At 40.2% G+C, this 12,222-nt stretch overlaps 1 protein-coding gene across 1 annotated transcript in view; it reads left to right on the forward strand.

Moving 5' to 3' along the window:
* stk17b (serine/threonine kinase 17b (apoptosis-inducing)) overlaps nucleotides 1–12,222 on the forward strand; it is a 20,848-nt gene continuing 8,626 nt past the window's right edge. The window contains exons 1-3 of the mRNA XM_024000969.2: nucleotides 1–201; nucleotides 575–710; nucleotides 2,803–3,015. Coding sequence (XP_023856737.1) covers nucleotides 592–710; nucleotides 2,803–3,015 — 332 coding nt within the window. The 5' untranslated portion in view covers nucleotides 1–201; nucleotides 575–591. The remainder of the gene's footprint in view (nucleotides 202–574; nucleotides 711–2,802; nucleotides 3,016–12,222) is intronic.

Consider the following 12,222-nt stretch of genomic DNA (forward strand, 5'->3'; position numbering starts at 1 on the left):
CGTGCGCATAACGAGGCGGCAAATATCAAACCTGTGGACAGGTGATRGGTAGTAAAATTAGAAGACGTTTTGCGCACATCGACGAGTGGAAGGATTTTAGCCAGTTGTTAGGATACTAGGCACTAAAGTCGCTAATAACTCAACAATGTCCCAAGGGACAGTATCGGCACGTTTGTCAATCAACCCCACAAGTGCCGATTCGTGAGTGACGTAATTCGCTGTCTAGCTTACGTATTAGTGTTGTTTGTTTAGTTAGCTGCAGTACAGTAGCTGACGTTAACCGTTGTTCTTCTTGACCTGTCTGTCAAACAAGTAACTAACGTTAGCTAGCTTTTCTCCAACTAGCTAACAAGTTCTCTACAGCTAAACATTTCAAACTAGCGAACTTAGTTATTTAGCTAGTAGCTATGTAACGTTATCCAGCTAATATTAGTAAATTTATCCAGCTAGTTATCCAGCTAGTTAGTAAACGCTAGTTAGCTATAAAACTGCCAACTAACCTTAACTGGTTTAGCACTAAACACATTTCGCTAGCTAGTCAACGGCCTTAACAGGCGCTAATTTATTCCCACAGTCAGGCTAACAACAACMATGTCTCGGAGGCGGCTTGACAACCGCAATGGACCTAATGGGTTACTTGGAGAAATTCAAACCCTTATCAATACGGAACCGATGGACAGTATGTACGAAATCACCGGCGAGTTGGGCAGGTGAGCCAATGCTAAAGTTACGATGTCCCCCTTTCAAACTTTCTAATTCCTTCATTTTCTTCTCTCATCTTGACCTCCTTCTGACTCCTGACTTCATCTTGACCTTCTGATGCATCACTGGCCTCTTGGATTATAGAGCGATACATCACAATATACTGCTGACTAACTAACGCGTCAAATATGATTAGAACTAACGTTATCCTTAAAATTAGRTATAACATGGCACCTCTGATAATCTCAGTGTAACGTTAGTTAGCTATAGGAGTTGACTAACAGTTAAGACTTTTAACTACATTGATGCTTTAACTTTGTTTACCAACTGTAAATGCCTACCTACAATAAAGCTAGCAAGGCTACATCTAAGATTGTGTATCAGATAGATTTGGTGTACCGTGAGTTTTTATGGTTGGATAGGCTAAATGTTAGAAATTGCACCAAATAGGCAAGTCTACAAATAGATTTGTGGAAAGGCATTTCTCACAAGATCATTTCGTTTTATGAAATTTCATGAAAATGCAACCTTGGTGGACATTTTTTGTTCCGTTTTCACACGATTACCTCATTGTCCTTTTTGTAAGCGATGTGGCTATAAGTGCTCTACATGAGCCAAACCTAACCTTTGTTTCCTATTATAAAGGACCCATTAGGGTATGTCGCATCGCTGGTGTCCCCAACCTTGCTAGTGCAATTCAGGAGGAAGGAAGCAAGGGCATGTGAAAACCAGACTTGAACTGTTTTCTTGGTGTTGTTGGCAAAGTTTTTAGGGGAAACATTGGCTACATTAAGAATTTGTGCCCAAACAAAGATCTGTTATCATGGTTTTATTACCGACCGCAGGACCCCCCTTGACTTTGTTAGTCAGCCTCGCTCAGATATATTAAAAACGGCAAACGTTTCTCTCTACCCTATGGCAAAAGGTGTAGAATTGCAGGAAATTCGTTATAAAACAGCTAATTTTCCACTACCACATGGCGAAATGAGTAGAATTGCAGGAAATTTGTTATAAAATTGTTAAATGTTCTCTCCGCCCAATGGAAAATGTGTAAAATACAGAAAACTTGCTTTAAAACTGTAACATTTCCTCTCCGCTGTCAACAGGAGGGATACTAAAACTTTGGTCAAGAGCGTCTGCTAAATGACCTAAATGTACATTTTACATTTACATACAGTACCAGTCAAAAGTTTGGACACACTTACTCATTACAGGGTTTTTGTTTATTTTWACTTTTTGTACATTTTAGAATAATAGTGAAGACATCAAAACTATGAAATAACACATATGTAATAACCAAAAAAGTGTTAAAGTAGCCACCCTTTTCCTTGATGATAGCTTTGCACACTCTTGGCATTCTCTCAACCAGCTTTGTGCGTTAGTCACCTGGAGTGTGTTTCAATTAACAGGTGTGCCTTGGTAAAAGTTAATTTGTGGAAATTCTTTCCTTAATGCATTTTAGCCAATCAGTTATGTTGTGACAAGGTAGGGGTGGTACACAGCGGATAGCCCTATTTGGTAAAAGACCAAGTCCATATTATGGCAAGAATACCTCAAATAAGCAAAGAGAAACGACAGTCCATCATTACTTTAAGACATGAAGGTCAGTCAATCCATAATATTTCAATAACTTTTAAAGCTCAGTATATGTGGGAAGTCCTTCAAAACTGTTGGATTAGCATTCCAGGGGAGCTGGTTGGGAGAATGCCACGTGTGCAAAGCTGTCATCAAGGCAAAGTGTGGCTATTTTGAAGAATGTAAAATATATTTTGATTTGTTTAACACTTTTTGGTTACTACATGATTCCACTTGTTATTTCATAGTTTTGATCTATTCTTTTATTCAACAATGTAGAAAATAGTAAAAAAATAAAGAACCCGAATGAGTAGAAAATAGTAAAAATAAAGAACCCGAATGAGTAGAAAATAGTAAAAATAAAGAACCCGAATGAGTATGTGTGTTCAAACTTTTGACTGGTACTGTATGAAGTGATGTACAAATGGTAACAATGTTGTCTCCTTCAGAGAAGACTAAAATGACCCAGATAGTGTGTGATTTAAAAAATGACTCAGCCCTCCCTCGCTCTGTCCTTGGTGCCAGGGGGAAATTTGCAGTGGTGAAGCGGTGCATGGAGAAGGCCACGGGAAAGGTGTTCGCCGCCAAGTTCCTGCGGAAGCGGCGGCAGGGCCGAGACTGCCGGGCCGAGGTGGTGCACGAGATGGCCGTGCTGGAGGCGGCCCGCAACAACCCTCGTGTGGTCAACCTGCAAGCTGCCTACGAGACAGACCACGACATCATCCTGCTGCTGGAATAGTGAGTTGTTTTTGGCAACTTTAATTTTTTTTATTGCACTCAGTGCTATCAGTTCAATCAGTAACATTTGAAATGTTTATTGTTCCCACAACATCCACTTCACACCGCCATCAGCTTCCTCCACTACATCTGTCAACTCCTTAACTCATGTATGTTTAATAAAAAAAAAATATATATATATATAAACCTATCCATTGTACAGGACAGATGATAAATTGTTAAGATTTTTTAAAGAGCCTATCATATAACTGAGACCGTATAATGTGTGATTGCTATGGATGGAAATTTAGGCAAATTTTGCTTCTGACTAACCCCCACTCATTGACCGGGTCAACAAACGGTTATATTTTTTTACAAGACTAAAGTGACGTGACCAACAGAAAATGCTATGCATGCATACCAGGAACGGACATTTTTCATTAAGAGCTTAATGGAAACATTCAACAATAGCAAGCCTATCGTTTTACAGTCAAAAGGCTATATCCTATGATTGAGCATGCAATCCCTGTAATGAAACAGTTAATAAAACACAATTTTCWAATATTTGCCAAAATGCAATTRGCGGAAAAACACAGTTCTTAACAGCGCACRTAATGCGAGCAGTTCCATATATGACAGCTAAAAATCTCTGTTAGAACCTAAAAGGTGGGGAATCTAATACCAACAACTAGGATGGGTTGCTACAGCAAAAGAAAGTTCATATAAAAACCAATAAAACAGTAGAGAAATTATCGGTAATACATTTTTTTTTTTCAGCCTTTATTTAACTAGGCAAGTCGGTTAAGAACAAATTCTTATTTATGACGGCCTACCAGAGAACAGTGGGTTAACTGCCTTGTTCAGGGGAAGAACGACAGATTTTTACCWTGTCAGCTCGGGGATTCAAACCAGCAACCTTTCGGTTACTGCTCTAACCACTAGGCTAKCTGCCACTAATGGCATGAGGAAGTCTTTATAAAAATTTCCTCRGGGTTTCTATGGTAGGATTTTGGCTAGTCTACTTTGAAGCAATGTATGACATTGCTCCTTATTTGAAGTCAAGTAAAACGTTCAGGTTTCAAACAATTATACTGCCTCAAGCTTGCAAAGTGGTGGGTGACGCACTGATAGCCTGCCTACCGTTGACTATAGCCTATGCACTCGAATGGGAATGTGAGGTGCTCTTGAATTACGAGTTGAGATTGAGAAATAAAAGTAGTATCGCTTTTTAATCGTGGTCATCAAGAGTTTAATAGCGATTGCATTTAGAATTGTTATTTATTGCGCAATGACTGGGTWTAWAAAAGCACGTTTCACTCCAGTACCAGCTTTTTCAGGAGGTGCCCTTGCGCAGTCTGAGAGGTGATAGGCTATTCCGCTCCTCTAACTAGGCTCTGTACGCTGTGCGAGTGTAATAAATAAGATGCATGACTGGGGCTGTGGCGGTCATGACATTTTGTCAGCCTGTTATTGTSATGCAAAAGAATGCTGGTCTCACAGTAATTGACCGTTTATTAACGTAAACATGTTCAGCATCTCCAGGCCTCTGCACATACAAGCTGCTGATGCACTACTTTTGAACATCTACATAAAAAAAACAATTATAATAAATCAATTTAATGTACACCATCACAATCAATCCATTATTTATTTTAGTCAGTTCTAAAGAAACATGATAGGAAGCTCACGTATTTCAGAAGAACAGAATATGAGTTGGCCTACTGTAGGCTAATGTTATCTGGCTATGCTCCATGCCATAGGCTGTAGGCTTGTTCATTTAGCAGACAAGATATGCTTAATATAAAAAGAGAAATATAACTGAACTTAGCTGAAGAAAATATAAATATATTTTTCCCATTACAGAGTGGTTGCACATATGAAGTCGCTGTGTTGAGCGTAAAAGTTATCATTTGAAACAGGTCCTATATGCTAGACTGAGAGTTATTTGTAACTTTAGTTGTGAATTATATAAATCTTAGAATGTCTTCTAAATCAAACAGCATGGTACAACTATAGGCTGTTGATGATTTGAGAAAGTAGCAACAAAAAAGCTTGCACTCTGTTCCTTGCCTCAGGCTGCACAGCTGTTCTCTCATGAAGTTATCATATTTTCACTGATCAGAYTATTCTCAATTTAATCTTGTCTTTACTAATATGTAAACATAGTTTCGATTTAGAATAGCCCGTTATCAAACGGGCAGGTGAAAAAATACATGTCAGGGAGTGAAAGTAATTCCTGTCCCATCTTGTCATGTTAATTATTTTCCTGTACTGTCCTGATCCTGCAACAGTTCTATAACCTCAGAACTTTCCTGTCCCTTCCCGATTTAAAAATCACTCCCGTCCCGTGCTCATTTTTGCGCCAGAAATATGTAGGCTATTATTTGTTTTGGAAGTATTGAAAATAATTTCAGTAATTCCATATGCGACAGTGATATGTAGTTGTCTTACCTGCACTGACTGTAGGCCTAAGTCGATCTGGTTAAGACCGTATTCTAAATGACCTAAATGTAGATGATTAAGCTTGGAGGATGAGGACAGACCCCAGCAGTATGGTCTGCTCAGCACCTTCATAAAACTGTAGCCTACAGCTGAGCACTGTACACCATATGAACATTTACAACACATTAACATTTACAACTTGAACATAAAACATCAAATTAACCTGAGCGTCAGTACTGCATAAGTCAATCTATTTATATATCACTCTTCACCTCAGATGGCACGGGTTTAGTTAAATACGCAAACAATTGGGTTTGAAGGTAAAACTTGTTAGGAGTAGAGCTTCAGGCTGCTTGTCCAGCTCTCCGATTGGTAGCCTATTTGATTAAACCACAGCATWATTTTTTTTACATGCCATGTACATACAACATATGTGGACACCCCTTCAAATTAGTGGATTCAGCTATTTCAGCCACATCTGTTGCTGACAGGTGTATAAAATTGAGCACACAGCCATGCAATCTCCATAGAAAACATTGGCAGTAGAATGGCCTTACTGAAGAGCTCAGTGACTTTCAACGTGGCACCGTTATAGGACGCCACCTTTCCAACAAGTCAGTTCGTCAAATTTCTGCCCTGCTTAAGCTGCCCCGGTCAACTGTAAGTGCTGTCAAGTGGAAACGTCTAGGAACAACAACGGCTCAGCCGCGAAGAGGTAGGCCACACAAGCTCACAGAAAGGGACCGCTCAGTGCTGAAGTGCGCAGCGCATACAAATCGCCTGTTCTTGGTTGCAACACTCACTACCAAGTTCCAAACTGCCTCTGGAAGCAAGGTCGGCACAAGAAGTGTTCGTCGGGAGCTTCATGAAATGGGTTTCCATGGCCGAGCAGCCACACACAAGCCTAAGATCACTATGCCAAGTGTCGGCTGGAGTGGTGTATAGCTCGCCACCGTTGGACTCTGGAGCAGTGGAAACACGTTTTCTGGAGTGACGAATCACGCTTCACCATCTGGCAGTCCGACGGACGGATCTGGGTTTGGCGGATGCCAAGAGGACTACCTGCCCCAATACATAGTGCCATCTGTAAAGTTTAGTGGAAGAGGAATAATGGTCTGGGGCTGTTTTTCATGGTTCAAGCTAGACTTCTTAGTTTCAGTGAAGAGAAATGTTAATGCTAGAGCATACAATGACATTCCAGACAATTCTGTGCTTCCAACTTTGTGGCAACAGTTCGGGAATGGCCATTTCCTGTGGCCGACCTCACTAATACTCTTGTGGCTGAATGGAAGCAAGTCCCTGCAGCAATGTTCCAACATCTAGTGAAAAGCCTTACCAAAAGCGTGAAGGCTGTTATTGCAGTAAAAGGGGGGGGGTCCAACTCCATATTAATGCCCATGATTTTTGGAATGATGTTCGATGAGCAGATGTCCACATACTTTTGGTCATGTGGTGAACTTGATTCCTTCATTGTCAAAGACAACTCTATCATATTTAGCTAAAACATTGCTCTTTCCTTGGCTCTAATGTTAGTCATGGTCCTTGGCTGGAGCAAGACGTTGCAATTCCTCCATCAAAGGCTTCATCATTTATCCTTCTGACATAGGTTGGCATCTGAGGTAGCCTAGTGACTGGCTACAACTGGAGCAAGGCGCAAGAGTGAGCTGGGGGAGGGGGGAAATTACTTTTTTTATTACATTTTATTAACTAATCTATATTAGGCCTAGCCTACAGTTGGGGCTCCCGATCCAGTGCCTTAGATACAGCCTGGAATCGAACCAGGGTATCACAACCCACCATGATTGGGAGGCCCATAGGGCGGCGCACAATTGGCCCAGCGTCATCTGTGTTAAGGTTTGGCCGGGGTAGGCTGTCATTGTAAATAAGAATTTGTTCGTAACTGACTTAAATAAATGAACTGGTTTTATATATATATATATATGTTATGTTATGTGTTATATATGACATAACGTTGAAGGTTGTGCAATGTAACAGCAATATTTAGACTTAGGGATGCCACCCGTTAGATAAAATACGGAACAGTTCCGTATTTCACTGAAAGAATAAGCTTTTTTCTTCGAAATGATAGTGTCTGCATTTTACCATATTAATGACCTAAGGCTCGTATTTCTGTGTTATATTATAATTAAGTCTATTATTTGATAGAGCAGTCTGACTAAGCGGTGGTAGGCAGCAGCAGGCTCGTAAGCATTCATTCAAACAGCACTTTCCTGCGTTTGCCAGCAGCTCTTCGCTGTGCTTCAAGCATTGCGCTGTTTATGACTTCAAGCCTATCAACGCCCGATATTAGGCTGGCAATACTATAGTGCCTATAAGAACATCCAATAGTCAAAGGTGTATGAAATACAAATGGTATAGAGAGAAATAGTCCTATAATTCCTGTAATAACTACAACCTAAAACTTCTTGCCTGGGAATATTGAAGACTCATGTTAAAAGGAACCACCAGCTTTCATATGTTCTGAGCAAGGAACTTAAACATTAGCTTTTTTACATGGCAAATATTGCACTTTTACTTTCTTCTCCAACGCTTTGTTTTTGCATTATTTAAGCCAAATTGAACATGTTTCATTATTTGAGACTAAATAGATTTTATTGATGTATTAAGTTAAATTAAGTGTTCATTCAGTATCGTTGTAATTGTCATTATTATATATATATATATATATATATATATATATATATATAAAAATCGTCCGATTTAATCGGTATCGGCGTTGAATAATGATAATCGGTCGACCTCTAGTCCAGAGTGCATAAAAGGAGATTACCGTGGCTCAACGGTCATGTGGAATTTTACTGCAGTCATGACRCATGACTGCCGGTGTGGCGCTAATACAGCCACCTAGGGCTGAGCGATATGGCCATATCTCTTCATCATATACACTATCATTCAAATGTTTGGATACACCTACTCATTCRCGGTTTAAAAAACATAATATATTAAAATTGGACCATTTACTACATTGTAGAATAATAGTGAAGACATCAAAACTAAAGTGGCTTGCGAAAGTATTCACCCCCCTTGGCATTTTTCCTATTTTGTTGCCTTACAACCTGGAATTAAAATAGATTTTTTGGGGGGGGGGTTGTATCATTTGATTTACACAACATGCCTACCACTTTGAAGATGCAAAATATTTTTGGGTGAAACAAACAAGAAATAAAACKAAAAAAAACAACTTAAGCGTGCATACCTATTCACCCCCTCAAAGGCAATACTTTGTAGAGCCACCTTTTGCAGCAATTATACCCCAAGAGACTTGCAGCTGTGTCTCTATAAGCTTAGCACATCTAGCCACTGGAATGTTTGCCCATTCTTCAAGGAAAAACTGCTCCAGGTCCTTCAAGTTGGATGGGTCCTGCTGGTGTACAGCAATTTTTTAATCATACCACAGATTCTCAATTGGATTGAGGTCTGGGAAATTTGACACACTTCCGATTTTGCAGGTTTTCCTACTTACAAAGCATGTAGAGGTCTGTAATTTTTATCATAGGTACACTTCAACTGTGAGAGACGAATCTAAAACAAAAATCCAGAAAATCACATTGTATGATTTTTAAGTAATTAATTAGCATTTTATTGCATGACATAAGTATTTGATCACCTACCAACCAGTAAGAAATTCCGGCTCTCACAGACCTGTTATTTTTCTTTAAAAGCCCTCTGTTCTCCACTCATTAACTGTATTAACTGCACCTGTTTGAACTCGTTACCTGTATAAAAGACACCTGTCCACACACCTCAAACAGACTCCAACCTCTCCCAATGGCCAAGACCAGAGAGCTGTGTAAGGACATCAGGGTGAAATTGTAGACCTGCACAAGGCTGGGATGGGCTATAGGACAATAGGCAAGCAGCTTGATGGGAAGGCAACAACTGTTGGCGCAATTATTAGAAAATGGAAAGTTCAAGATGACGGTCAATCACCCTCGGTCTGGGGCTCCATGCAAGATCTCACTCGTGGGGCATCAATGATCATGAGGAAGGTGAGGGATCAGCCCAGAACTACATGGCAGGACCTGGTCAATGACCTGAAGAGAGCTGGGATCACAGTCTAAAAGAAAACCATTAGTAACACACTACGCTGTCATGGATTAAAATCCTGCAGCGCACGCAGGGTCCCCTGCTCAAGCCAGCGCATGTCCAGGCCCGTCTGAAGTTTGCCATGACCATCTGGATGATCCAGAGGAGGAATGGGAGAAGGTCATGTGGTCTGATGAGACAAAAATAGAGCTTTTTGGTCTAAACTCCACTCGCTGTGTTTGGAGGAAGAAGAAGGATGAGTACAACCCCAAGACACCATCCCAACCTTGAAGCATGGAGGTGGAAACATCATTCTTTGTGGATGCTTTTCTGCAAAGGGGACAGGACGACTGCACCGTATTGAGGGGAGGTGGATGGGGCCATGTATCGTGAGATCTTGGCAACAACCTCCTTCCCTCAGTAAGAGCATTGAAGATGGGTCGTGGCTGGGTCTTCCAGCATGACAACGACCCGAAACACACAGCCAGGGCAACTAAGGAGTGGCTCCGTAAGAAGCATCTCAAGGTCCTGGAGTGGCCTAGCCAGTCTCCAGACCTGAACCCAATAGAAAATCTTTGGAGGGAGCTGAAAGTCCATATTGCCCAGCGACAGCCCCGAAACCTGAAGGATCTGGAGAAGGTCTGTATGGAGGAGTGGGCCAAAATCCTGCTGCAGTGTGTGCAAACCTGGTCAAGAACTACAGGAAACATATGATCTCTGTAATTGCAAATAAAGGTTTCTGTACCAAATATTAAGTTCTGCTTTTCTGATGTATCAAATACTTATGTCATGCAATAAAATGCAAATGAATTACTTAAAAATCATACAATGTGATTTTCTGGATATTTGTTTTAGATTATCTCTCACAGTTGAAGTGTACCTATGATAAAAATGACAGACCTCTACATGCTTTGTAAGTAGGAAAACCTGCAAAATCGGCAGTGTATCAAATACTTTTTCTCCCACTGTATATTACTGAGATCATGTGACACTTTGATTGCACGCAGGTGGACTTCATTTAACTAATTATGTGACTTCTAAAGGAAATTTGTTGCACCAGATCTTATTTAGGGACTTCATAACAAAGGGGTGAATACATATGCACGCACCACTTTTCTGTTTATTTTTTTAGAATAAAAAAKAAAKAAAAAAATCTTTCATTTCACTTTACCAGTTTGGACTATTTTGTGTATGTCCATTACATGAAATTCAAATAAAAATCMATTTAAATTACAGGTTGTAATGCAACAAAATAGGAAAAACGCAGAGGGGGATGAATACTTTTGCAAGCCACTGTATGAAATAACACACATGGAATCATGTAGTAACCAAAAAGTTGTTAAAACAAATGAAAAATTGAGATTCTTCAAAGTAGCCACCCTTTGCCTTGATGACAGCTTTGCACACTGTTGGCATTCTCTCATCCAACTTTGTAAGGTAGTCACCTGGAATGCATTTCAATTACCAGGTCTTCCTTGTTAAAAGTTTGAGCCAATCAGTTGTGTTGTGACCAAGGTAGGGTGGTATACAGAAGATAGCCCTTTTTGGTAAAAGACCAAGTCTATATTATGGCATGAACTGCTCAAATATGCAATGAGAAACCACAGTCCATCATAACTTTAAGGCATGAAGTTCAGTCAATCCGGAAAATTTCTTCAAGTGCAGTCACAAAAACCATCAAGCGCTATGATGAAACTCATGAGGACTGCCACAGGAAAGGAAGACCCAGTGTTGCCTCTGCTGCAGAGGATAAGTTCATTCGAGTTACCAGCCTCAGAATTGCAGCCCAAATATATTATTCAGAGTTAAAGTAACAGACACATATCAACATCAACTTTTCAGAGGAGACTGCATGAATCAGGCCTTCATGGCCGAATTGCTGCAAAGAAACCACTTCTAACGGGCACCAATAAGAAGAACACACTTGCTTGGGCCAAGAAACAAGAACAATGGACATTAGACTAGTGGAAATCGGTCCTTTTGGTCTGAGTCCGAATTTGATATTTTTGGTTCCAACTGCCGTGTCTTTGAGACGCGTAGTAGGTGAACAGATGYTCTCTGCATATGTTGTTCCAACCGTGAAGCATGGAGGAGGACGTGTGATGGTGTGGGAGTGCTTTTTTAGAATTCAAGGCATGCTTAACCAGCATGACTACCACAGCATTCTGCAGCGATACGCCATCCCATCTGGTTTGCGGTTAGGGGGACGATCATTTGTATTTTAACAGGACAATGACCCAACACACCTCCAGGCTGAGTGATGCATCAGATGACCTGGCCTCCACAATCACCCGACCTAAACCCAATTGAGCTGGTTTTAGATGAGTTGTACCGCAGAGTGAAGAAAAAGCAGCCATCAAGTGCTCAGCATATGTGGGAACTCTTTCAAGACTGTTGGAAAAGCATTCCAGGTGAAGCTAGTTGAGCGCATGCTAAGAGTGTGCAAAGGGTGGCTACATATAAAATATATTTTGATTTGTTTAACACTTTTTTTGGTTACTACATGATTCCATATGTTATTTCATAGTTTTGATGTCTTCGCTATTATTCTAAAATGTAGAAAATAGTTTTTTAAAAATATAGAAAAACCCTGGAATGAGGTGTCCAAACTTTAAAAAATATATTTTCTCTAAATAAGCATTGTACAATTTAAAGGTCAACCACACTGCATTTGAATCAGTCAGCAATAATCTAATGAATGCAGGGCTTGTGAAGTTGTACCTAAATATAAGCCATCCA

Source organism: Salvelinus sp. IW2-2015, linkage group LG2 (assembly GCF_002910315.2).
Source record: "Salvelinus sp. IW2-2015 linkage group LG2, ASM291031v2, whole genome shotgun sequence".
In the NCBI taxonomy this organism is placed as follows: domain Eukaryota; kingdom Metazoa; phylum Chordata; class Actinopteri; order Salmoniformes; family Salmonidae; genus Salvelinus; species Salvelinus sp. IW2-2015.